Source organism: Pelecanus crispus, chromosome 5, assembly GCF_030463565.1.
Source record: "Pelecanus crispus isolate bPelCri1 chromosome 5, bPelCri1.pri, whole genome shotgun sequence".
In the NCBI taxonomy this organism is placed as follows: Eukaryota; Metazoa; Chordata; class Aves; order Pelecaniformes; family Pelecanidae; genus Pelecanus; species Pelecanus crispus.
In genome coordinates this window covers 39,158,269-39,186,209 of record NC_134647.1, presented here as the reverse complement: position 1 = coordinate 39,186,209, position 27,941 = coordinate 39,158,269, and the positions used below count along the sequence as shown (strand labels likewise).

At 42.5% G+C, this 27,941-nt stretch overlaps 1 protein-coding gene across 3 annotated transcripts in view; it reads right to left on the bottom strand.

The window, feature by feature from the left end:
• The window catches only part of UNC80 (unc-80 subunit of NALCN channel complex), a 133,336-nt gene that overhangs the window by 42,756 nt on the left and 62,639 nt on the right, over positions 1-27,941 (bottom strand). For 2 of the 3 annotated variants that reach the window (XM_075710650.1, XM_075710651.1), the window contains exons 26-41: positions 25,091-25,256; positions 19,727-19,827; positions 16,552-16,749; positions 14,343-14,450; positions 13,468-13,606; positions 9,850-10,031; positions 9,342-9,473; positions 8,641-8,827; positions 7,667-7,798; positions 6,996-7,139; positions 5,379-5,479; positions 3,856-3,942; positions 2,878-3,061; positions 2,096-2,190; positions 1,082-1,171; positions 579-680 (exon numbers count right to left, since the gene is read on the bottom strand). In XM_075710650.1, the coding sequence (XP_075566765.1) occupies positions 579-680; positions 1,082-1,171; positions 2,096-2,190; positions 2,878-3,061; positions 3,856-3,942; positions 5,379-5,479; positions 6,996-7,139; positions 7,667-7,798; positions 8,641-8,827; positions 9,342-9,473; positions 9,850-10,031; positions 13,468-13,606; positions 14,343-14,450; positions 16,552-16,749; positions 19,727-19,827; positions 25,091-25,256 (2,148 nt within the window). Of the gene's footprint in view, positions 1-578; positions 681-1,081; positions 1,172-2,095; positions 2,191-2,877; positions 3,062-3,855; positions 3,943-5,378; positions 5,480-6,995; positions 7,140-7,666; positions 7,799-8,640; positions 8,828-9,341; positions 9,474-9,849; positions 10,032-13,467; positions 13,607-14,342; positions 14,451-16,551; positions 16,750-19,726; positions 19,828-21,338; positions 21,543-25,090; positions 25,257-27,941 lie in introns of all 3 variants that reach the window. The other variant, XM_075710649.1, reaches the window with a different exon arrangement.

Here is a 27,941-nt window from a genome sequence, read left to right as displayed (position 1 = left end):
TCAGGTCACAAGGCTGGAAGATAGGGAGGACAGTGCTCTTCTGAGGGCAGATATTCCCCTGACAAAACAATCGCTCCTGCTGTGCCTCTGGGAGTAGCTGTGGTAAGACTAGCATCTGAAAGCAGGACAAGGAAGAGAGGCAGGTAGCATTCTTTACAGTGAGAGGACAGAGAGGAAGGTAGAACAGGTAATTCCTGCTCCACAGTCAGACAGACTTGAGAGGAAAAGGTCTTAAATGGGTTTCTAAAGAGCCAGAGGTCATGTTAAAGAAAGGAATAAGCAACTTTTGAAGCTGAGGCATCTGAAGCTCTTCTGGCCAAGTGTAGGAGAATGCAAGATGATCTGCCTAAAAGAAGGTGGCTGGAGGGAGTGGGAAGCAATTCACATTGCATTCTTTGACTCTTCTTAAAATACCGTACACCTGTCCAATAGGACCAGGGCAGATTTCAAGCCAATTGCTACTTCTCCAGCAAAGCTCTCTATCTGCATGCAGCATGAGTAAAGGCCTTTAAAGGAAAAAGAAAGGTTTATTTACAGGGTTTGTTTCTGGGCAGAGGTGTTTGGTAACAGTAAGATACCTGCTTCTGGATGAGCTCTTGACCTTTTTCTGGATGCATCTGCACCAGGTTGAGCTGGGGAGAAACTGACCTCCGGAAAGGATAAATGTCACGGACGTAGGTCTGCCAGGAAAGGGAACAAGTGTATTTTAAACAAATGCAATTGTAACATCATCACTCAACAGAACTCAATAAAATGCCCTTTAGCCCTTTCTGAAGCTTTTGAATAAGGGCTTTCAGATAGTGTCAGGCATCATGGAAGAGCATAAACAGAAGATAAATTTGCTCTTTTCTAAGAAAGCTAGACATTAATGACTTAAGAGCAAGGGATTCCACTTCTGCTTCTTCCCTCTTCTGTCGGACTCCAATCTTTCACCACACATAACTAAACACCCAAGATGCAGTGCCCGCACAACAGAATTCTGTCTGTTTATGGGCTGCTTGTTCTCCTTTAGGTAACCCCGATGTTTAAAAAGGGATGAGATGGAAAGAACAAAGTCATCTGGACCTGACCTTTGCCTTACCTTGTTGTAATGAATAAGATTCCATCTCTTATCCATTAAAAAGTAATGAGAAGACTGTGTTTCAGGTATGTTAAAAAACTCCAAACACTCCTGAAAAGGAAGAAAGAAAAACATCCTGTTACTTATTAGCTGTCTTGTACAAAGACCACAACATCCAAAAGAAGAATATCCAGCTAATAATGTATAAAGGCACAAACATGCATGCTTCAGTCAGGCTGGTACACTCTTCTGGCATTAATTTTTAATTTCTTTTTTAAATCATGAAGTACATGGATATGTTTGTGATAAACAGGACATGCTGATATCACAGTCCTGAAGACTGATACTAGTTATTTCGATGTCTTCATATCGCACATATTTGTCTGGTTATATGAGCCACATGAGTATTGTACCTTCCATTTCCATACTACATATTTATCAAGCTTTAGTGGTAGGTGATATACAGAGACACTAAAGTTCAGATGCTTCGAAGCACTGAGATGTGTGATTCCCATTAAAATGTAACACAGTTGGACAAACTGAAGGCTTTCACAAATCTGTTTCCTATGTGGCTCAGTTAAAGCCATCCAGGAAATCTTTGGCAGAAGGGGGAACAGACCTCACATCTCCCAGATCCCAAGATATCATCGTGGCTACTAAGCCATCATTTCTGCTCTGATCTTGATCATTCTGTTTAGTCTTTAATGTTGATAAAACCAAACATTTAAATTATTTATGTATTTATCCAAAGGATAGTATACAGCAAATGCCCAACAAACTGCAGTGTCTTCAAATGTAGTTGCAGTTGTGCGGTTTGGCTGTCTGTAAGGTCAGGTCATTTCTATTATGTTTAATATGGGATCCTGTTTCTTGCAGCCAAGCTCTCCTCATATGGAGACAGAAATGGCTGTTACAGCAAAACTTATCTCTCCCACACTGAAACAGGACGATCAGGCAGAATGTATTGCTGGCATACAGGTGTGGCAGGTAAAGGTACTATTAAGCAGTTTTTCTGGTTCAAAACCTCACTCCTACCTTCAGGAGAGCCTCAAACTGTGTGTCCTCATGGACTGGTAACTGAGTTGGGATGTCGCACTCATTCTGTCCATGCACGACAAGGGTCTTTGTGCCTAAAGGAAGAAAAGGAGTTACATTCTCCCTAGCCTCTTTAACTAACTCAATTTCTAAAGATTGCTCACGGAGGAAAAGTGATAGTTAAAATTCATTCCTGAGCAGATAGACAATGCTGGTCCTGTCTGGAATCCATTAGGTAGTGTTAGCATAGTCTCACACTTCTACAGTTAATGAGAAATCGATCTGTTCCTGAAGGACTGAGCTGGCTTTAGGAGCAACTGCCACTCTGAGGAAGGAACAAACCTAAAAGGTCACATCTGTTTTTCAGCAAGGTATCTCTTGCCTGACTTGTGACATCCTAGGCTCACAGCATGCTCTTCTTGGGCCCTCTCAAGACTTAAATGAGAGGTTGCATCAAATCAAACTGAGTCTGAATGGTACAGTCTTACAATGATCATCCTGACAGCCTTTCACAGCCCAACTGGCACAAAGCTCTGGGTTGAAAAGATTGTTCTAATTCACTTTCTGTTTGCTTCTTTTAGAGCTCTTAAAGTGGGTTTCTAAATCTTAGGGAATTAGAGGTGGATTTTACTGACTGAATCCTCAACTCAAGGAAAACTGATTTAGAATATGCAGCCATTTGTAGCAGGTCTTTTTCTGATCCAGTTCTGATGGATCTCCTTTTTGGTAGAAGGGGTTGTGAACTTGGAAGTGAAGGAGATTTAAAGACTCATTTCTTATACCTGGCATTGAGGCAGTCACCAGCAGCTTCACTTCACATTGTTCCTTCTTCATAGTCTGTTTGAGATCCTTGAAGAACAGTCCTTCTACATAACCCACCACTTCCCAAAGGAAGGTAAGTGTGGCAGAAATGGCATCCATTCCCCATTCACACGGGGTGCGTACAAAATACATGATCAGTCCCACCTGCAGGTAGTAAGAGGAATATCAGGTTATACACACTTTTAACTGTGCAGAGCATAGCAAAAACACAGAACAAGAACATTGTTCTTCTGCCTTTCTTCACTCAGAGGGATAAATTCATTAAACTTGCATCCTGAAAGTTTATACATACTACAGAACAATCTGCCTGTACTATTCTTCCTTTTTCTAGAGAGGATGAGGGGTGGGGGCAAAAAGTACTGTTGCAGCCCAGCCTTAAAAGCCATTGAAGATGAGGAAAAGGGAGAACCTCTGTAGTAAGAGAATTCCTATGCCTTCTGCTCTGATGTGCCACCACTTAGACAACTCACAAACAACAGAGGGCTCCTGGAGTAGCATACATCTTGCCTATTTTTTCATCTCCTAACTGAAAGAACTGCAGCAAATGCATTTTCCACAGTCTAGAAAGAAGTTACTAGATTTGCTCCTATTGACTGTCCAAGACCAAAGAACTTTCTGAATCAAAATTAAGTAAAATAATTAAAGGTTTCTGGCACTGGGATCCTTCTGTTGGTCTACAACTCGTTGTCCATGGTTCAATTCAGAAATCCTTGACAGGTTGCTTAATAAAAAGTTAAAGGTTCCTTTTCCTCTTCCTAGAAGGAATGAAAGGCTGCTGTATGCCTGGTGACTTGCACTCACAGCCAGAAGCAGGTATGAGCTATAAAAGAAAAGTTAAGAGCATTTATTTCCTTGCAGATTGTGACATTAACTTCTTAGGACACATACAGGCAAGAGGTGAGATTCTGGGCTGTACAGTGGATCCACAAGCTACTCACCAAGTAGTTAAAGAGGATATGAGATGTCTGGGCAGGGAAGTCTCCAATGTTCAACAGAAGCTTCCTTAACATATACATCAGCTCATCCTGGAAGAAGATCAAATGGTTTTTCTTTCCCTCACAAAATGGAGAATGGATTTCTCCCTTTTGTCCTCCCTGGTTTAGTTTCTTCCCATTTTTCCATAGTCCCTTGTTCAGCTCTGTCTCTTGGTGCATAAATTAGAACTATATGCTTGTGACTGCTCCCACATTTCCCAAAATAAGGCCCCAGGCACAGCACTCAGGGCAGTCTTTCTTATCTGAGAGAGGCCAATGCATCCTATTGCAATTTGTACTGACTGTAGCATCCTGATTCTGCACCCCTCTCCCTGTGATAATCCCTGTGTTTCTTATCACAACAAATGACTACCTAGATGATCTGTGAAATCTAGTTCAGCTCAACTCAATAGCTGTGGCTGCTGAGTAGGAGGTGGGGACAGAATCTAACTTTTCTTCCTTTAGAGGCTGCCTGCTTTAAATGTAGACGAATACATTTCTTATGGTGGGAAGGGGGTGTAGTGGGGAAGGAATCTCACTGTCAGCTAAGGACAGACAGACCGTATCATAAATTTCTTCCATGGCCCTCATCATCTTAACCCACAGCAGATTTGAGCTGTTGTTAGGGGCATGAATATGCGTAGGACAACCCATGCCAATGATACATCTACTGAAAGCTTCCAAGGAAATACACCTGTTCTCTGTGTTCTGTACTCATGGTTGTAGTAGGCTTATGAAGAGGTGGTAAACCAGCAGCCTGTGCTAGCTCAGAGGCCGCTGAGGCTGGACAGCATATAGCTTCCTTTTCAAAGATACTTAACAAACAAAGCAACCCTCTGAACTTAAATGGAAGCTTTGGGGACTATGGCTGAGAAGTCTCAGGAATAGTGAGGCCACTGAGACCTGATTACTCAAGAAAACAAAAAGCAGCCTTTCCTGGCCTTTCTTGAGGTTTGATATTCATTTTGTAGTCAGCTCTTAGGGGTAGCTTGGAAGATGAGGACAGTGATATTATTGATATTGTACACTGAGTGGCACTTGAGAAAGTGGTATGGAGAGTCTCGCTGCCTTTCATCCAGTCAGAACTGGTATGCCTTTCTTCCATAAAGCTTAGCCATGGCACTAGAAAACAGCCTAATAAGCCAGGGAGAGACAAGGCCACCCCCATCTTTCAGAGACAGCTGAACAGAGTGGCACGAGTGAGGCAATATTGCCTGTGTTAGATGGAAAGGGTTGTGCTTCGTTAAGCAGCTGTTCAAAGCTTGGCTTAGAGCAAGTCAGATCCTTAGTTGTGGTAAATCAGCTATGTCCCATTTACATTAGCGGACAGAGATTGAAGCCAACTGATGATATGGCCTAAAAGACTTTGAGCTATGTTATAATAGCAAATGTTCTTCTCCAGTGATGCCTACAGAGTGATTCTGCTTGCAGCTGTGCTCCCCTGCTCTAAGCAATACATACACCCACTGTGGAGAAGAAGAGTTTACCTGTCGGTTGCTGATTGTGAGCTTCTCAAGGAAATGGCGCAGAACTGTAGAAGGGTCTTCAATTAAGCAGTTCCACAGGACTTGCTGAGCAACAGCGCTTACTATAAAAGAGAAAGAAAACAAAGTCAAAACCGTCTCCCTTGGAAAAGCCTTGAACTGGTACATTTAGACGCAAAAGTTCCGAAAAGTTCCTTCTACCACAATTGGCATTTTGTACTGAAACACACAGGAGCCTCTATGAGGCAGTAGGATTCCTAGTCACCAGTGCAGTCATCTCAAGCAATAATGATAGGTCTAATGGTTGAACCTTCCCTAGCTACTGGGGATATGGCAAGAAGCACTTCACCACTGTATTCAGAGGAATAATAAAGAAATAACTGTTTGGATTCACAACTCCAGATGGACAAATCTGGCCATTAAAAAACATAAATTCATATACTTTTTTGTACATGCATAGAAATTAAATTTCATGGTGATTCATTGGGTGATTTTATCTGGTACTGCTGAACAGTATTAGATAGTCAGCAGGGAATTGTGTTGATGATAAACTCCTCAGTGTAATTAATTGCAATCCTGTGAAGATTAACAACGACAGAGAAATGTTCATTTTTTTCTTCAGTACTCAGTCCCTGATCACAAAATGACAAATACATTGTCTAGGTGGCTGACTACACCCACCCAAAACTGAATACAAAATGTAACAGAAAGTTAAATATGCAGTCAGGTAACATGATGAGTGATGAGAAAGGAAGGAACAGCAACAGTCCACCACCTAGAAATATTTTAGAGAAACAAATACAGAAAAAAATGCATTATGACTTTACAAATAGATCACAGACCAGAAACAAAATGTTCAAGCTGTGTATAGGTGGCTTTCCATTTGTCATAGGATCAAAGAAATGTGGGTGGGAATAGACCTCTTGGAGGTCTCTAGTCCATGCCCTGCTTGGAGCAGGACTGTCACCAACATCAGATTATGTCAACCATGGCTTTGACTAGCCAAGGCTTAATAACTGCTGTGGACAGGGTATCCACAGAGATTGGACTATGCTCCTGGTTATGAATTTCCTTCCAAATTTCTAACTTGAACCTCCCCGCTGCAACCTCTAAGTTAGAGTTCCTCTAACTCTTTGTTCCCTTTATATCACACCAAACAAGCCCAGCTTCTGCAATCACTTCTCACAGAACACCTATTTTAGGACTCTTACCACTCTGGTATCCCCCCACTAGACCCTTTCCAGCTTCTCAACATCTTTTTTGAATTGGGAGCTTTTTTAGGGCCCCAAAAGAGCAAAAAACCCTCAAAACCAAACACAAATAATGGAGGAAAAAAGGAAAAACCCTACGAAGTCACATTTCTGTTGTGAATCTACTTTCAAGTAGCTTGTGAAGATTTAATATATTATTCATAAGCTTTTTTAAGAAACATATATACCCATAGCAGTATATAGCACATGCTACTTCTAGGAAACATGAACTGTGAATACAAGGTTGTGTTACACCTCCTTTCCACTTCAGTTATGGCACCTAACAAATGTAAGCCATTGTTCAAATTGCTGGCAGGTTCTGCCACCCAAGGGTGGCAAGAATCACATGAAATTTAATCTAGGTCAGTACCAGCTACTCCATCCTCCCGGACTTCTCCATCTTCCATCAAATGAACAATGGGGAGCACTGCTGCACAAATGCATGCTGGAAACACAGCTTGAGGTGGTTGTGGCACATGATGGTTTGGAGTATGCTCTGTAGTGTGTTCTTCATCTGCAACAGTAAGAAGAGTAGAAGGTGAGTGTTAGTGAATAAGCCATGGTATTATCCAGGCAGGTTAAGGTACACATTTATGTTAGGTGCTGTACAAACACAACAAAATGATAGGCTGTCTGATCACTGTGCAAGCATGGTAGGTTTACTGCTATCTCCAAGAAGAAACTGAGCTTCCAGCCAACTTCCTGATCAAGAATTTTCATTGTAAATATATGTTTTTATTCAATTCACGTTTCTCTTCATGTACAGAACCCATTTTCTTTTTGATGAAATCCCATTTCATTACCATTTTGCAGCCAGAGTGCTCTCCATGGCACTACTCTGTGAATGAAACATGAGAGGTAAGGGAAGACGATGTGACAGCAGGAATGAATAAAGTAATGCAGGGCAGTAATATATTATAAAGTGGCTCAAGCTTGGGAATACATTCAGTGAAAGAAAAATGCTACCAGCTTTATGGGTCAACAGGAAAGGCCAGTGGATGAAATCCTAGGAAAGGATACTGCAGAGTGAAGTCAACCCACCTTCTGCACTGACTGCTGACCGCACTGACCAGACAGAGCCACGACGGAAAGAATAGTTCCTATGAGATGTACTGGAGGTGCAGGAAGGACTCACAGAGAGACGGCGGGAGGCCAGGTTGGCAACTTCTTCTACTGACAAAGAGAATGGGAAATGTCAATCCAGATCCAACTGAGAGACTTTAGGGAACTTTCTGAAGGACAGCACTTACAACCAAATGGGAACATTGAAAATTCAAGTGAGGTAACACTCAAAAGGCACAATTTAAAATCTATAAAGATCAGTCAAATAAGTAATTTGCTCATGCTTTAGGAACCAGCAGAGCATTGTTCTATAAGAGTGTTCAGTGCTTTGGTGAGTCATGTTGTAACTGAATCAGCTCTATACTTCTTTTCACCTACATCCTGTTAACCATCATGGTCGCTGGTGCTTAGTTTTTCCTAAGAAATGGGATTTCTGCTCACAGATTTCCCAATGTATGTTTAGATCTGAAAATCACTGTCCTCACCTAATGGCACATACCTTGGAATGCCTTTAATGAAATCTTTGTGCTCTGTTGGCCTGGACCAATGAAAATCCTTACTCAAAGACTAAGCGTTTCATGAGTCATGTCATGTAACTTTGGCCATCTGAAAGTTTGGTACTGACGTTGAGCTGGTCATCTAGGCTCCCCCACTAGTTCCCATAAAGGTAGAAAACTCCAGGTGTCCCTGGAGTTCAGGGAATTCAGCCTATCCTAAGCTATGTGTCTTAAGACTCCTAAGACAGATACTGTCAAAGGGTGATTCCTCCCACCCTTCAATTACTAAAGGGTTAAAGTTAGGAAAGACAAATTTCATTCCTGAGCACACCAAAGCAGGGACTTTCCTAACACTAGTAATCAATGTTCTTGGACATCACACCCCTAAGCAGTGCTCTATATTGGTGGCAGGTGCTCTCGGGTTCCTGGAATGCAGTTCCTGGCCCTGCAGCACACCTTCTTCTTCCTGCTCTGAGCTTGGTGTGCAGGTTGGCTCATAGCAGGCCTCCTGAGTGATGGGGATGGCAGTAATGAGACTGGCTTCCCGGCCCAGTCGCTTCTTCTCTTCCTCCTGCTGTAGGTTCTTCAGGATGTGCTCCGCTCGCTGATGAGAACGCGACACAGCTCTGGCTGAAAATGACTTCTGTCAGAAAGAAAAGAGAAGAAACACAGCCTGAAGCTGTTAGTTAAGATGCACACATCCTGTGTTTTCTGCCAGAGACCTCAGTGACATACAAATCAGACTAGTGCTCGCTGAACAGAGATTCACCAGGAGACTCTTGGAGCTATGTCTACAATAAGCCTTGGTGCAGACTTCTCTCAAAAGATGCCACATGAACCAGTGTAGAGAAAATGGTCTGTCAGACAGTTCAAGTGAACTAATCTTCTCTTGGAGAGAGAACAGCTGTGGGCTCCTAAGATCTGAGTTACTGTCCTTCACAGGGATATGATATGCAGTATAGTACCTCAGTGAACAATCAGAAAAGCCTTATGCCCATGTAGGAAATTCCGTGTGCCCTACATGGACAGTGTACTAGATTTTTCCCAGCTGAGGAAGACAAGAAAACTCAGAGTTCAGCCCACATCTTTTGGCTTTAGCTTTCCCTATGCCACTGTGGAATAAAAACCGTGCTTACCCTCACAATGTCTCTGCTTACCGACTGATCTTCATTTATAGGATCCTGGACACTCCCGCTGCACTGAGGGACCCAGGGGGGGTCAAACATTGGCACGGATGGCATCCCCAGGACAGGAGAAGGCAGAGTGAAGTTTATACTTGGAGGAGGGATCTAACAAAGACACAAAAGACATTGTGTTACAGTAGACCATTATTAATGTTGGTACTGCTAATTAAATGTGAGCACAAGTCCCCAAGATATTAATTACCTCTGCAAATTTTTCCCAGCTCCATATCTCACTACACTGTAATACCGTATGTGACACAGATTCCTTTCTTTCTCCAATGTTTTTCCTGACCTGTGTCCCTGTTACACTCCTCATTTTATACAGGAGTTCTACACATCACCACCCCCACTAGCGTGACTTACACGACCATTTTTTTCTCTAAACAGATTTTCAGGCAATTTCATGGCAGCGTGTCATTACACATCTATCCCACAAGGCAAGCGGTAAATGGTAACATTGTGTTTCATGTGTCCTATCTACCTTAAAGATCTGCTGTGCTCCCTCTTCCATCCTTGGCCAGACTTGATACCTAAACCTCCAGAGCGTGTGAAATTTGAGAATGGCATTCAGTCTTTGCACTGTCTCTGGGTGATGAAATTCGGACATCAGCATGTCAGAAACAGCATCTGGCACTTTCACAGCACACAGCAGGAACATGGCAGCTGCAGGGAGAGAACATCTGATCATCTGTTTTCCTTAATAATGTGTTTATCTGGCAGAGAAAAACTGCGGCCGTACAAACCCCCACCAAAAGAAAACTAATCTTGGCTCCAGAAATAAGATCAGCAGTCTACGAGACCTAGCGAAAATTGTACTGCTTCATGAAACCAAGTATGTGTGATTCCACCTTTTGGAGCCACACAGCATTCTGTGTGATGCTTGTAAAAGGTTCTGGAAAACCTGCTTTTAAACTAAAACACAGTTTTGCTCTTCTCACTAAAATATCAGCCATAACTGGTTTAAAATAAGAAACATCTCTTGAAGTAACAGGGCTAATTCAGTTTGGCTTTCAAAGATTCCACTTCCAAATGATTTCTGTGATGATTAATGAAGGCTGGTTTAATAGAAGCTCAGCCTTCCCCTCAGAGTAGGAGGCAGTGCCCCAGTAGAGGTCTCACCTGTCTATTTTCATGGATAAAACCAGAAAGAAATGTTCTTAGTTAAATGGGCACCATGCAATGATCACAGTCTGCTTCCAAGAGAAAATGGATTTGCTATAAATTGGGAGACAAAGGACCATATCCCAATGGGAAACAGCACAATAGAAGCTGAGCTGGCCTATAGTTGTTTCACTGGAGCATATTTGAATATAGACAGACATAGTCCAACTCCAGACCGATGGAGGCCAATTAATTTGGATGGGTATCTGAGGGGTGCTGAGCAGGAAACAAAAGCAGGGGGAAGTGTTGCTGTGGGAGTTCAGTGGGTGTCACAGAGTCCATAGCTTCTTTGACCAGTAGCTCACCACAGATCACTGGAGGAAATTTCTTTAGATTTGGTGGCTGTTCCTCCACAGTAGAAAGAGGACACTTGCCATCGTGTTTCCCTCAGCACTTATTCAGAAGGTGCCGGGCATGAGAGCTGTGCTGACGGGAGGCAGTCTGAACATCTGCAGAAAAACAAGGCTGCTCTTCGACTGCCTAGGTCCTGCCTTGCACTGCGAAGGCGCCCGTTCCTGCTCCAAAGCCCTGCTCCAAATCTGTAAGGACCTTCCAGTTTCACCAGCTCAGAGAACTTTCTACTTGTTGATGTTTTCAATGTAACTATGTCAAGTCTTAGTAGGACTGATTTCAAAGTGTGAGCTCATACTGAACTAACTAAAAAAAGGAACAAACCTTTGGAAGAGGTCAGTAGATGGTGCTGTTGTACACTGACACAGGAGTTCTTTTTATCCAGCCTGAGAACAGCAACGTTTTGAGTTTTCAGGTTTTTACCTTGATGAATGTAATTTATGCTGAGGCTACTAAAATCATTCGCTACTAAACAAGCTACTACAGACCCTGAAATGGATTTTTATCCTCCCTTCAGGAAGGGGAGAAGGAGGAAGATGTATCTCAGAGGCTGCTTTGGAGGAGCAGCCAGCTAGCACTCCTCATGAAGCGCAGCAAAGCTTTGTTCCCTTCCCTGTGAGCCATGGCAAGTTTTTGATAAGGGAGAAAGAGTATCCAAAATTATTCCCCCAGAAAGGGACTTCAAGGGGAGGAAGGAGTGCAGTTTCAGACAGCTGGTTTCTCTTCTTTATTTTGCTCCTTTCTCTTCCTGTCTGCACATCTGACCCGGGAAACGTAAAGGTGAAGGGGAGAGCACAGAGAAGACCTGTGGGCTGAAGAAGTGCACAGTGCACTGGTGGAGCAGATGGAAACTGAGAGAAGCATGAAGAATATGAGATGTGGAGTCAAACAATGGACTTCAGGGCAAAATTCATTGCCAGCTCTGGAAAATGAAGGACTGGTAAGCAAGAATGAAGTGTGATGAAAAGGGGAGTGATGTCTGAGGGGCACTTCAAAACACTTGCGTTGTTAGCAGCTTTTGATAAAAATGCCTGTAATTTAATCTTCAGTGTAAGAACACCCGTGATGGCTCCCTTAGGTGCGCAAATCTGGAGAAGATGGCGATCTTTAAGCCATTTCTTTGGGTGCTGGGTGAGGAGAAAGGTAGAATTTGAAAGTTGTGGGATATTGGCTTACAAACAAATTTGATTGCTTTATTTATGCTTTATTTAAGCTATCTGTGTGTTGTGTGTGAGGGATGTTTACAGTTCCTAGGGTTGTGGCTCATGATTTCTGAACATCTGCCACTAGCACACACTGGCTATGAGTGTTTGGACAGGACAATAGGACTAGAAAGGACCTCCTGAGTCACATCATCTAATCCCTTTCACAAACTCTTAAACCTAAGAGCATTTGCTCTCTTTTCTGGTGGTTAGAGATATTCTGTTTTCCAGATAAAAGTCATAAAAAATTCATGCTCATCTTTATGCTACCATGGCTTAAATAATTTTTCCTCTTTGTCTGGTCTGCTGTATTTATGGACAGCAACAGTATCCCCTCTCAGTCTTCACCTGAATCCATTAAATAAATGTCCTTATCATAGAGGCTCTTCATTCTTTCTCCTGTCCTAACAGTCTTTCATTGTACCTGTCCCATGTAAATGTCTCTTTTTTCAGTGACTGGAATTGTGCATGGGTGTGCTGTCTTCAAGATAATTGTACAATGTGCTTTACAACAGCATTAATACTTTGAGTTTCTAATAAAATACCTCTTCTGACACATCCTGACTGTATTTATTGTTTCCATAACTGAATTCTACTCGGTCAGTCAGTCATCTTCTGGCCAGCTGATATACTCTGAATTCCTCCATACCTGTATCAATTCCATGGGAGAAGATCCAAGCTCATAACAGAACAGTTCTTATTAGTTTGCAGGGACATAATGTTACACTTTGTAGTAATAAATTTCATCCCATACCTGGAATTCCTTTTTCAAGGTAATACTCTCACAGGTGTATGATGTTCTAATCTTTTCCTTTCTTAAAGATGCCTCTCAACTATGTGTCATCAGCAAATGTCATCTGCACAATTTAATACCAAGTGGAAATGGAAAATTTAGATAAATAACATACCATAAGACTACTTATTGACCAATGCTGCTGTGTCCATGCAACATGAAAATTTTCCTTTCAGCACAATGGAGGATCTATGACAGTTCCACTCTCACCCCTTTTCTCAGTTTTTGCAGCAGCCCTCACCTTGCACTAACAATTTCCATGAGGCAACATACAAAATGCTTCAGTAAACTTCGGACAGTTTAAAGCACTGTGTTTCCTCTGCTTTGAAACCCAGCTAAAAACAGAAACTAGTTTTGATGCTCTCTAATCATCCACCACAACCAGGGTCTGAGAGATTGCCTTCCTGATCCTCTGACCACCTCTTTTGTACAGAGCACAAAAACGCATGAAGGTCTATGAAAACCAAACAGTCCCCAAGAAACCCTTGGTGTCTTTAAGACTCCTCCACTACAAAGCCGTCTTGCAAGGCCCTGTGATCTACTGTGAGTTGTGCAGCCAGGGTAGCCATACTAAGTATTTTTGTTCTCTTACCTGCTGCTCCAGCCATGTGCTCATCCACACTGAGCAGGAGCTCCCACGCTGCTGGCTGGATGTCCCCGTACATCTCTTCCGTGAGGATAGGAGCTGCCTTGATTAGCAGTGACAAAGGTGCAGGGGAGAGGCTCATTACCTGCAAAAAACCAAGCCATGCCTTACAGTTGAGCTGTGCAAACTATCCACAGTGAACAACACACTCGGCAATTTTACCCTAGTTTTGGTCTGCAGATTACCCACTGATAACCACTAGTTTCAGCTACTTCAGGTAATGCTCTACAGAAGAACATTGCTTTCAGCCTACACTGAAAGAGCAGTGTTTGCAAGCTAGTTCCTTGAGTCTGTTGCTAGTCACTCATGTCACCAAAACACTAATAAAGAGGACAAAAGGAAAGCCAGACTCTCCCAAGGTGGTGCACAAACAGCAATACAGACTCATGAAAATCTCACAGACTGCCAAGAACAGGTCTGTGAAGAGCCTGTTGCTTTTTCAGGAACACTGAACAAGAAAACAAAGAAAACTATTGCTGTAAACTGACAGGCTGTATTGAAACACATTTGTGGAAGTTTAAATTTTTTTTTTTTTTTTTTTATCCCCAGTTTTGATGCATGTGTCACTATGGGAAACCAGAGATACAGACTGTGATTTAATGGAGCTATGTGTTTAAAGGATTCTTTGATGGGGTTATCTTAAGAGGCTTACATTTAGCATTACTCAGCTGGGGAAAACATGCAGGGCTGACTTGATTGATATTCAGGAACAACAGTTCTTCACAGGGGCTTAGAGATCTGTATACATTTTCCTTCTTGTTGCAGTCTAACCTGACATCTATGTATCAGCCCCCCTCACTAGTGTATGGCCTAGTCAGTACCTGGTGCCTGATGTATTTTAACATTCCAGAGTCCTTCTTCCCTTCCAAGTTGATATCGATCACTCTCTTTTTTAGAGAAGGAGTTCTCAAGCATGACTTGTCTGAGCACTGAAAGGGGAAAAAAAAAAAAAAAAGTGGAGTGCACATTTAGATTTCTCAAAAAGTGGAAAGGGAGGAGATCATGTACAAGAGGAGTTTCCGTACACTAGAAGCTGTCTAGTACCAGAGCTGTAGCACAAAGCCTTCTCCTGTGCTGACAACAGGCCTAGTATCAGTGAGCTGACATATCTCATCCAATTTTCTTCTCTTTTTATCAATACTTTTCCCAATAAAAGCTTAAGGCAGAAGCCAGTAAACCAAATGAGGAATGTGAATGTGCTCTGTGTAATCTTCACAGGTGGTACACCCATGTATTTCAGGAGAAAAGTACTTTTAGCAGGTTAGAGGTAAAAAGTCTATAGCTTCCCTCTAAAAAATTACCAATGGAGGTGTTTACTGTGTACAACACTGACGCCTCTCAGCTACATTTATCTTCTCTTCTTCCTCAGAAAGCGTAAGTGACAACACATCAGGGCTTGAGCTCATGCCTACCTGAGGGTTGTCCCTAGCAGATTGCCAATGACAGTGATAATGACAAGTCCTTTTTATGTTCATTATTCACAATACCAGGGACTTTTCCCAGAATGCCAGGTTGCCACAGACTCTTCTCCTCTAGCTAGTAGCCTGCTGATTAACACAGAGGTCCTTGTTTATCAGAGAGCTCACAAGCCCTGTGGAGCACATAGCCAGGTCTGCACGTTGCAGCTACCTCCAGCCTTGCATTCTGCAAGCTGTAAGAGTAAAAGAGAGGTTCCTCTGGAACCCAGATAAATGTGGAAATGGTGCCCATGCAGTCAGAGAACACCACTTGAAGAATACCAGAGCATGAGGAACCGGGATGAAAAGTCTGCTGTCACATAAAATTCAAAAGTTATCAGTTGCTCTCCTGCAGTGAGGTCTGTACAAACACAGTGCATGTGTTTGTAGGAAACCTTATTGTCCCCCAACCTCTTTTTTCCTTGCTGTTGCTTAAAGGCTTTGATGGTTTGATGGATGATGAAATGTGTATCACTTTGCCTTGCAATTTAAAGCTGGAGATGAAACAACACATAGTAATGCACGGTGTTCTTTTGCTACCTTTCATGAACACTGCCAGCTGCTCATCTCAAGCCTGCCTTCTGCAGAGGAAATGACTGCCTCTCTTCCGAAATAACTGATACACTACTTTTCTGTGTCAGAGAAAACATATGGGGGTTATAGTATCCAGGAAAAGAGAATCATTATCTGTTGTTTCATCTGCTCTGTGCTTTGTTCCATGCAAATACTCTTCAATTTTCTAACTTGGCAGGAAACAATCTACTAGCTGATGAAGAAACATTTTGGACTTGTCTCTTACTCTTTCGTTTTCCACTTATAGGGATGATAGGCTCTTTACCCAACCAAAATCTTGATGTGAGAGTTTCATGAACACTTTTGTTTTCAATGTTACTGCAAAGTAGTTGAATGAGTCCGCCATTACAAGTATTCAGAATAACTAGTCTGTCTGTTGTGATCGGGAATATGAAAGTATTAACCAACTGTTGACATGATTCAGTTGGTAGTTGCGTGGGCACTTTATTGAAAGCAGAAATGTATTTCCACTGAAGTTAAAGGCACCACTTATATGGATAAAAAGGCACAATCTTGTTTGACTATCCTGCTGAACTGGTCATTGAAAGCGTGTCACTAAAGAGACTGTAACATTAGAGACTAATGTATACAATTCTTGGAACAGGTCTGAGAGCTCAGAGCTAAAAGAAAGAAATTATGCGAGAATTTACAAGAACTTCAAGGGTGGTTCTTATTAACAGATGAGAAGAAACATGAAAAAAGAGACTGGACTCCAGGGGCTGATAAGTAGAGGCCATAAAAGAACGTTAAAATTAAAGTCAGGTTGTAAGCTTTTAAATAACGTTATCAGCAACTAAGATTCTTCCCAATTAATACAGATTATGTTCTTTCTATAATGATAAATTACTTAATAGGGTTTTTTTACAGCAGAGCTGTGTTTGGGAAGGGCTGTGTTCATTTTGTTATGGAAGAACTATTTGAATACATTATGCAGTCCTTGAAGGTAATTATGACCTGCCCGGACAAACCTCAAAACATTCTACTTTTTCCATCTACTCACTTCCTTTTGCTTTTTGCCTCTTGCCACACTGTTTAATGTGCTGTTTTCACGCAGAGAGTCCACTGTGTCTCCATACAGGAGTTTGATGGCCCGGACAAGGCGAGCACAGGACCGGCTGTGATGGAGGTAACAGTGTGGGTGACAGTAGTCAATGTGGGTACATATGAAACTTTGCTGGTTGCATAATAGGATCATAACCTTGAAAAGAAAAAAAGAGAATAGTTACTTATAGAAGAGGGAGTTACACAGAGAACGGCACAGGGCAGCCAGTGATGGGGACAGTCAAACTAACTTTTCCACAGCCTAGCTGGTGAGGCGTGAAGCTCAACACAGCTTTTTGAAAAGGTACGTGTGTCTGTGCAGAGCTCCATACTTGCAAGTGATTTAAAAACTAGCTAGGCATGGCTGAAGAAACATCAGTGTTAACAAAGCAAAGAGACAGAGCTGCTGTAGGTGTGTACGTCTGGCTGGTGGCAAGATTAAGTCTGAGGAAAACAGCACTCTCTCAGTTTGCAGTAAAGCTGTTGTACTGGCAGTCTGAGAGGGCTTAGACTGGAAATTGTCAACTACTCAATCATCATTAAAGCTGCATACCCACCAGGGTCAGGGGTTAGTTTCCTTCAAGGAATGGGAAAGGAAATGTCTCAGTATGTTCTCAAGTAGGAATGAACTGTGCCAGTTGTTACGCATATGCTTCCCTCACTGTGCTTGGGTAAGCCCATCCAGCCTAGCTTTATGTTAGCTGGCTCAGTTACTATTTCTACGGTGTTGCCATATGGCAACAAGGAGCTGTAAAGCCTGTCTAAGAAACAGAGTAAATATTTGGGCATTTAGCTATTCTGAGCCCTGCTTTGCTGCAGCAACACTGCTATTAGTCCCTAAACTAATTAATTAAAGACAGCCTTGGGTAAGTCTACACTTCATTGTGGAAGTGTAACTCAGAGGGTTTCTTCCTGGAGGAGCAGAGCTCAGTCCAGCAGCTCTTTGTACATTGGTCTTCATGTCACACACAAACCCAGCCACTTAGTAGCACGCTGAGGAAAACACACAGGCATCCCCAAGCCATTCACACTGTAGGTCAGAACTGGCCTTTGTGAATCCTCCTCTTCATCCCCCAACTTAGTACAGAAATACCCAGAACTACCAGAAAGAGCCTATTGCACCTTTTCCATGCATTTATTGTCTGTGTAGTTGCAATCTGCCAGCTCTCTCATGTAAGGCAGCCACGTCACTCTCAACCCTCAAATATTTAGGCTTCCAAAAAGTCAGGACCTTAATATAAAACAAATCTGTGCTGCATGTGTGGGATTCTTGTCTTTGCCTGCCTGTTCTGGCCTCACGTTATTTTGGAGTCAATCGGGAATAACTCAAGCCACTAGTGGCGTATCAATATGCAAATGGTATAAATCTGATCAGCAATGTATAGCCTCTACCCAGCCTCTCGTCTACTGTTATAGCTTGTAGTTACGGTACACTGACGTACAGTGAGGACATCATGCTCCGGGCTGCCATAAAGGACAGGTAAAGGAAATGCTGGTGCATGCATAGAAGTAACTGGAACCGCCTTTTGAGTGGTTTTCTCATGACCATTAAGTAAAGCAGGATTTTGTTTTGCCTGTAGTTTTAGTCACCGTCTGCCCACACCTTCCTTCCAACAAACAAAAAGAGAAAGTTCTCACACCATATTGGTACTTGCGTGGCATTAACTGGAACAGGTGATTTTTCAAATCTTCCTTTCTCCTATGCAAGCTAATCACATGTAAAAGGAGACAAACATTCCAAGTTCCCTGCAGTTTATGCCTAGTATTTATGAGTCCATGCATCCTCCCACATTGAGCAAAGGCACCGCTAAGCCACTAGCTAGGGAGATGCCTTTATCCTCTAGCAGTTCATCGCCTAGTACACACTCTCATGTCTAACATACTCAGTTTAGTACAATGGAATTTCTAAATCTGGCAGAGAAGCAGGGTAGTCCAAGGATTGAGATACTAGCTTGGAAGACATGACATTCAAGTTCCCTGCCCTGCCACCCTCTTCCAAAAAAGACTGCTTTTCAAACCAGGAACTGCTTCTGACATCATAGTATTAGATTAACCTTGTTCTTGACCACACCCCATAGGAATGGGGAAGTTGAGAGCAGACTGTGTGAAAGACTTGGGGGAAAGAGGGGGATATCAACTCATTATTGGCAGCTGTCTTTCCCAGAGGCAACTCAGAAGTCAAAAGGCATCTGTCCTCATACACTCGTGCAGGATACAATCCATTTGTGCACAGGGAGTCAATCCAACTTTTCTGAAATGTGCACATGGGCACACTGACCATACTGCATCATCACACAGTGTCATGAGGCAACAGAGGTAGATGTGTACAGCCCTTGGATGTCAATGGATTGAACGGTGTAGACTTGCCCAACTGACTTTTGGCATGTCTAAATCATGGGTACAGAGATCACCAAAATGGATGTCTTAGGCCCTCCATGACCAAAACACATTTGCACTGTTGTACTCCCCGACTGCTGGATGGAGTCAAAACTACACAAGGCCCTGTTGGGTTAGACATTGTGATAGAATGCATCTAATGGAATCAAAGAAAATGTTCCAAAAGTATTTTTTCCCCACAAGGTGCATAATTAAGCTTATTGCCATCGAGTTAATGGAGACAAAAATATATAAATTGGCTAAAAAAGGGGTTGGAAAAAATCCCTGAGGAAAAATCTGCTGGTAGTTAGTAAACATAGTGGTCACAACAGAACCTCCAGCTCAAGTAGCTTCTAAAATGCCATTTCCCAGAAGGTGGGACACAGCTCATGCTGTAGCCCATTCTGTTACTCTTCCTGAACTACCCACTACTAGCCATGCTGGAGATAAGATACTGAGCTAATGGATTTTTCAGATAAGGTAGCATGGCTGTCCCTGCACACCTAGAGAGAAATAGTCCCTTTTCCCTTACAAACTAAATATATGAAATGGACGGACGGAGCAAGACAAAAACTTTCTGGTTTTAGTCCATTTTAGAAATGGCAAACAGATGATTTCCGAAGGTTGCAGCTTACTTACACTTGAGATCCTTGATGCTACATGGAGAAAGCACAGATTGTGACCTGGTTATTGCCAGCACAAAGGTTTTCCTACTGAAAATGCCATCCTTGAGAGCACTGCCAGCAACTCATACTTACATGCAGCCACGACATGTTCCGATGATAGTTCTCCTCCGTGCCTGTGTTGCTCAGCACCTCGGGCTCAATGCTAGGTTCACTCGCACTCCAAGGGCTCCCTTCTTCAAAAGAAAAATACCCAAAAGGTGGTTGTTTTTATTGCTCCCTATGTGCTTAAAGACTAGGGACAGCACTTGTAAGCCAGGCCAGCCTTTTGGGAACAGACCAGAGTACACAGAATATGCCACACTGGAAAGACTGCATTTGGACACCCCTCCCCAATCCTTGTATCATGCTGGCTTGACAATTACAAGAACCATTTAGACTTGGCTCACAGGCCATCTTGTCAGTAGCAAACACTGCTCCCTCACCACTTTTTTCTTTAATGGAAGGGGAGAAGCTAAACAAAAAATATCAGAAACAAATTCTTTCCACCATTCAGATGCTGCAAATGGTTGGTTTAGTGATCTGCATTGACTGGGCTCTGTGGTTAAAAATGTCAACAAAAATCCAACCAGAAGTGGCATCCAACTGGAAATGCCAATGGGCAAAGTCACTGCTAATTGCCCATGGAAACTGCTAATGTCATGGGGATGAAAGGGGAAAAAAATCCTGATTCTAGCACACTAGTTCTAAAGAACTCAGGCAAGGGAGAGATTTCTCTGGGAACTTCACTGATCCCTATGTTTCCTCTAGCCATTTTATAACCTATGGGCCTCCTATAATACTAACATTAGTGCTGTTAAGAGATGGCTGGGGATGAACTCTGGTTAATCCTTTCTTTCTCCTCTTTAAGTGAACTGTGACTTGCCAAAGTCTACGGAACAGGAAATCCCACTCTCCGCGTTCACCTACCGAAGCATCTTTTGGGCAACATAAGAATGACCATTAAGCTTGGGAGGTTATTTCCGCTCCAAATATACCCAAGCAGTAGTTTTTGGTTAACACCCCTAGCAGAGGGAGCCCCTTTAGTTCAACTGTGATGGATATTTCTCATGGCAGGATGCACATTTGGTTTCCACAAGATAAACATATGGGGACCCATCTTTTGAAGACTGAGGCAGGCATCTGTAAACTGTAAAAATATATGTATATGCCAATATGTAGAAATAGAGTATGTAGCATGTACATGCTATGTTCTACATATAGGAGTACATATATTACATGTCATATGACATGCCTATGACATCATATGTTACATAGAATATGAAGTGCATGTCTGTACATATATATCCTCTCTGTTAATATGGACAATAAAATATCATATATGCATATGACCTCACGTATTCATTATATCATATGATTTAGGGATGTGTGTATGTGCATATACACACGTGCATGTGCTCCCCTAAAGACAGCAAGCGTTTAGCTGGCAGGCACCAGCATTCCAAGAGTTCATGCTCTAACACGGAGCTCTGAATCGACAACCTGTGCATGGAGCCAACGCTGCACCTAGGATTTGAACCGTGTTCCTCCCAGGCTCTAGTTCAGGCAGTCCCTGAAGAGGACTCTAGGTTTTGCCTAGCCTGCTGGGGTGGGGGGTCTCTTGTCATTTCTACCTCTGCTGCAATCACGTCAAGAGTTTAGGTCCTGCCTGTTGTCCCCTCCCTTTCCACCCACTCGTCTAAGTTACCTATATCAGTGACAGTGTCCCTGCTGTGGGACAGCTGCAGCTCCTCATTCTCAGACTCTGAGTCCTGCCGTGATAACTTGGTGCTCTTTAGGCTGCCGGCCCGGCGAATGCTGGAAAGGGAACCCCCCTTCTTCACCCGGAAACTGCGGGTTCCTTTAATCTGGAGCAAGCGGGAGCCTCCTATCCTGATCTTCCTGCTGGGAACTGTATTGAAAGAATAAGAGAGGACTTTTTTCCCCTTAATTTTTCCCCATTTAAAAAAGAAAGATATCCTGGCCCTCCCCTCCCTCCCGACCCTTTGCTGCCAGCCTGTACTGCAGCGTCTTTTCTTCTACCAAGGAATGTGGGGCCAGAGGCTCCCTCCAAAGCCACCGCCAATGCAGCTCTGTCAATCAGGCAGTAAAGATGCTTTACGGAAATGTGTTCAGCACCTCATTTCCTGGAGACCTGGTACGTCACCTCAGGCCTTGTCTGTATTTGGAATTAGCCCTTGTTCAACCACCAGCAAGTAGAGTCAGCTGCTCTAACAGAAACCCAAAACATGGACAAGGAAAACCTACGATTCACACCAATTTGAATCAATTCCTGCCAGGAAACAGGATGGGCCCAATGGATGTAAATTGCAGTTTTCTTTGCCAGCCCTTGGGGTTTACATTAGTGCAGAATCGCCTCTTGCTAGGGATAGATGGCTGAATCCCAAGCATGAACAAGGCACCATGGACAAACCTATTTTCCTGTGGGCCAGGGTTCTGTAAACCTCACTGAGCTCTGCAGTAGGATCAATTATTTATTCATACAGCACGTGTGACTGCAGAAGGGTAGTCTGCTTCATGAGGTTAGCACGCAAGACTTCTTTGAAGTAAGATTTGCATAAATCCGTGTCTCTGCATGTTACTCTTCATCATTAGAATGCTTTAGAGGAAACGGGAGCACGTAGATCCTCTCCTTCAGACAAATCAGCAGCTTTCAGGCATTAACAACATCCATTGACACTCTGCATTTTTGATGAGCACAGACATGAAATGGTTCAATGTTCAAAGCACCAACCGTTTGCGCTTTCATTCTCCTCTTAGTTCAAAGGCAGTACATGGCAGTATGTCAGTCCAAATGTTGCAACACTCAGTCATTTTACTGCAGATCTAATCAGGCAAGGCCATGTGTGATCGATTACCTTTTGGTGTGTTGTTGAGAATGAACAGGATACAGCTTTTTGGATACCACAGGGAGGCAAAATATTTTAATAGAATTGTATTTTGGCTTCAGGAAAAACCAAACACACCTTTACTCCTGAGAATGCCCCTAATTCCTCCAGAACCCAATTCCCACTCCCATTTCCAGTGGCTAATGTCCTGGACGAAGACAGCTGGATGGGTTTTGAGAGCTACTCTTCAGTCCTCATGAATCAGCTGGGCAAATCACTGTTGAGTGACCAGAGAATCTCCCTCCAAGTGACCATGCTGAGTTCCTTAGCAATCACTACTGCTTGAATTCTGTTCAGATCAGCCTCAATACAGCGCCTCTGTTCCCCTGAACACCAAACCATTTAAGCACTTGTAACTGCTTTCACGAAATCTGCAGAATCCCATTTTAGCACCCATTTGATCCTCTGAGAGCCTGCACCTACCTAGCTTTATGTGTCTGTATTTCAGACCTACCTGGAGCAGATTCTATACAGTAAACTCGTAGCTTTTGGATAGATGTTAAGCCACGTCTGGGGTGAGCAATGAGAGCAAAGTTTTTAACACTCCGGAAAAAATGAAAGGAAACAGATTAGTACTCATCAAAGAGGTTGAGATAAAGAAACCTGTCACTGCAGGTGAGAAAAATTTAGTTACATTCACACAACAACATTTTCTTATCTAGAAAAGTGTAGATTACAAAAGATGCCTCTGCATCTGTTATGTTTGGCTCAGGTGGATCCCCAGAAGAATGTGCTGTGGCCAGAGAAAAGAACATAATTATCATAATTTTAAAATATAACATTATCTTGCATTTATTTAGCTTGCAAAATACTGCAAATACATTTTTTCTAGAGTATATTGGTATATTAGGATTCAGCCTCCCTACCATAGCCACTTTTCCCATCTCTAAAATGTAGTGAAGAGGCAGCTTTAGTACAGGGTTACTACATGACAGCTAAGGGAAAAGGGAGAATGGGAAAAAAAAAACAAACCAACTGAAACTGCAGGGAAAATGTAGTTTAACAGAGTCAAGGATGCAGAAAGTTAGTACTATCTTTGCAAAAATAACTCAATTCTGTGTCATGCCTGTAGCTAGCACAGTAACACATGAAGGAAAACCTAAGTCAGCATTGTCTCCAAGAAAGCTAGCGTAGTTAGAGACTGGCCACCAGCATTTGCCAGCAGGACTGCATGCTTGTAGACATTCTCCCACTCAGGTAACATCCCAGTGGACGGGACTGCTGCCTGAGAGGCTGAAAAGTGGCTTCAAGTAATTAGCATAACTATCTTCAAAAAAGCCCAAACCCAAGCTTTTCTTCATCAAATTCGTTAGAGACATCTTATCCCACTGATCTTAGACTATCAGACAGACCATAAGGCTGTGTGCTTCTCTGGGCTGCCAGTATGCCAAGGGTACAAAAAATGAGGTTGAGCATGAATTTATCCAGCTCACATTTCTTAGGTGGATACCTAGCTGTCTTCACAGGAGTAACTGTCCCACCTGACACAATTGTGGAGGCAGTATTACACCATGTAAGTCTTGGAAGCAGTTCTGATATTTTCTCCAGCAATTGTGGCAGGGTCACAGCTGAAGACAACGCAAAATTTATCCAAAGCCCCCTGAAGTCAGTAAAAGCTCCTCTGAATCATTAATACGCATTACAGTTCCTAGAGGATAACCAGCCACAGACTCCATCCTTTTCAAACAATCATCAAACATTCATCCTTTTCAAACAATCATCGGAATTATCATTCAAACATCTGCACCTTTATATAGCTATTATGAGACAGAATTTAAACAGTTTGAGAAAACTTGTTAGAGGGAGAATCATTTACAGGTAACTGTCTGGCAGTTTAGCCTCTAATTGCAAATACGCACGATGACTGTATATTGTATTGCAACACTTGTACCATCAGATAGTATGTGAGTTTTGCATGAGATGGCTCAAAAATGGAAACAATCTGCTGTTCTCAGCAAACACAGTGAGCTTGAGGTTTGCTTGTACAGTATACAGTATGTTGGTAACATTAATTTGCTGGCCATCAAAAGCCACATAGGTGTGTGTTTTTCATGTGGTAGCAAAGAATTCAAGCAATCAAGAGATCAACCACTAATTCTGTGAGATGCCATGACTTCCAAACCAGTACAGATTTTCACAGAAAGATCCCAATCTTCCCTCCTATCTGTGGTTTTCCCAAAATGAGAGATTGTAATCAGAATAAAAACCAAACAAGAACACTTTTGATCTTTATTTTTAAAGTGAATCAAATAGTGATGCTTATCTCAGCATCCCACTGAGAGACAGTTTCAAACAAGGCATCCTCCTTTTTAGAAATCTTGCAATACTCTCAATTGGTTTCAGTCATAGCAGTGTTTTATAAAATTTAACATCTTTGCTTCTCACATTTGTTATATTGAACCCTGAAGGCCAGAAGCGTCTCAGAAATGATTCAAAGCCACGTGACTCCATGGCTGCCTGCTTTTTGACACAGTCTATGCAAATGAAAACATAAAATCAAGCGCCACTTCACAAGCCCCGAGTATACAAAAGCCTTATTGTGCTGACAAACCTTTTTTCTCCTCGAAGCCAGCCTCAGATTTGAGGGTGTGGCTGCTGCTGTGCAGGGAATCCTTTGAATCTTCATTTTCATCCAGAACCCCAGCAAAGCTGATCTTTCTTTCATACCTGTGCCGGTCCATCTCAGGGTCCAGACGCAGCCTGCAGCTCTCCAGATCCTGTAGCAGAATGTAGACCACACAGATGTGTAAGCAGTATGAGCCCCCATGCTTTTCACTGCAGCCATAGAAGCTTCAGGAAGGACTAATTCAGATGGGAATTTATCTCTGTCACGCAGTTCTCCATCTACCCTGACACTTTCTAATCCAGCTACTCTTTGGGCTTGCAGCATGCTGAGCCACGCTGTCAGAATGGAAGAGTTAACAGGTGTTAACACACATTTCTGGTTAACGCTGCTGAGTGAATTGGCACCCTGTCTGCAGGCTCATGAGGGGGAAAACACATAAGTGGTCCCTAATGGATAGGTGGCAATAAAAAGTGGCTGGTGGCCACGATGTTGGGTGGATAGTTAGGTCTCTACTCCAAAAGACTCCTTGTGGTTGATTAGGGAAAACATTGCTGCTGTACTCATCAGAGGCAGAAAAGCTGAGAGAAAGCCAGCTGACAGTGTGACAGCCATGATGGCATGGCCCAGAGCAAGCTTTCTGCGTGCAGATCAGGCTGAAAGGACACAGTGGAAAACAGGGAGTAATAAAAATGTTGGCTGCACTTAGATTCTGGAAAATAAACAGCACTGCACCAGAGAAAAGTGAGTTTGCACCATCGTTTTCTCCTATTAACAGAAACGGCAACATTTGTGCCATCTACTGGCTACCGATTTGGGCCAAAAAAGCAAAAGTCCTGAGATTTCATAAGCTATAGATTATCATCCGCTTTCTCTAACCACAGCTAGAAAAAGTGAAAGAGAGACTGTGAACTCCCACACTGGCAGACACAGTTGAAATGGTGGGCTCTTTAAGAACATCATTTGTGCCTTTTGACTGGGGATGTCATCAGCTTTGAGATCTCCTCACCCAAAACGTAAGTAGCTGAAATCCAAGATGACACAATGCTCCTTGCTGTGAGTGAACAGCTGATGAATGTGAATGATAACATCACTGAAATTATCCAAGATAGTTATTCTGGATAAAATTCTGTAGACCTAAGAGACCTCATACAGGAGTTTGCCTGTAAAATTCCTATAGAAGTTACTGGGAGCTACTTGGATAGTGACAAAGTCTACTACTCTAAGAGTTGGGGTGAAAGATAAAAGGTTTTCTCAAACATATGTTCTAGACTGAGCTGTGCTGAAATGGGTTAACTAGCCTATCTAACACCAGCCAAAGGTCCCAAACCATTTGCAGTCAGCTTTGCATCTCCAGGGAAAATTATCATAAGTGACTGTCAGAAAAGATAACAGTTGGTTGCCATAAGGGAAATATTTTTACTTTGCTCAGTAACAAAGCCTGGGATATAAAAAGGTGGGTGCCTAAGGTAATGATTTGTAGAATCTCTAGCATTGAAAACTTCCATGTAAATAGTTTAAAATGTATCTAACACAGTTTCAGATATGAAACAAAGGCTGAAGCATTTCAGGATAAAAATCTGTGATCAAATCTGAATTACAGCAGCTTCATAAATTAGCATGCATAAGCTGAGCCATGATTGTAGTCCAGGTATATTCCTAGGGCATGGACAGAGTTTGCCTCTTTAGAGTGTTTAAACACATGACTCCTCCCAGCTGTTTGTCAACATGCTTACATTGCAGATTGCTGCCCCCACAAATTAACTGACAGAATGAAACTCATCCTCTTAGCACACAGTTAGTCTGACTCTATCTTCCGCAACAGCTAAGCTAAAATGAATGACTTTCCACCACAGCAAATGACAAGTTCCAGTTCTCTGGCTCTCCTGTGGCAGCAGTAGGCTTCAAGAGAATGTCTTCACCACTCCCAGCCATTTGCAAAGTGAGCTTGTATCTACACCACCAGCTTCGGTAAAAGGCTTCGATTGGAACTTCAGTCAGGACTGCCTACCTCACTCAAACATAGGTGCTTATGCCCTCAGCCTGGTAAGTCTGGATGGACTGCAGGTAGTTAAACTGGTTCACTACAACTAGTTCAGCTGCAAATGCTTCAGTTCTTCAAGGCTGCTAAGTCTGTGCTCATATCTATGGAACAGGTATGCCTGCAAGCACCAAAGGAAGTGAGATTTACTCTACTGGAATTTCAGCTTTACGGACTATAACATTATATATCTGATTCTCTTGGAAAGGAAGGATCACTCCATAAATACAGAGACTTACTATTTTAATCTGGACTGTTGTTGTCTTTCCCCCTGTCCCCCATTCAATTTTAAAAGTAGCACTCTATGACCATTTTCTCTAATAGCCTCTTGCATAACGTGACCTTAAGGTTTCTTCTGCCTACACATCACAGAATAATTCCTCCTCCTTCTCTCCCACATACAAGTCTGAAAAGCTATTAATCAGTTGCATTTCTATCTGGCACAAAAGCACAGATTTCTGTTGACCTTCATTACCCAACATATTCTTAGTTCCAAGCCTAACTACTTTACTGAGATGAATTCTAAACCCTGGTATTATCCTGCCTTTGGATGCAGTCATTTATTACATGGTAAAAATATCAACAAAGTGTTTAGGAAGACTCCTGCTGAATTTATCCCTGTTTTTTAAAATTGCCCTTCTTGCATAACCTGGGGGCTGAATCACTTCATCATAGGTGTCCTGGTTTTGGCTGGGATAGAGTTAATTTTCTTCCTAGCAGCAGGCATAGTGCTGTGTTTTGGATTTAGTAGGAGAAGAATGTTGATAACATGCTGATGTTTTTAGTTGTTGCTGAGTA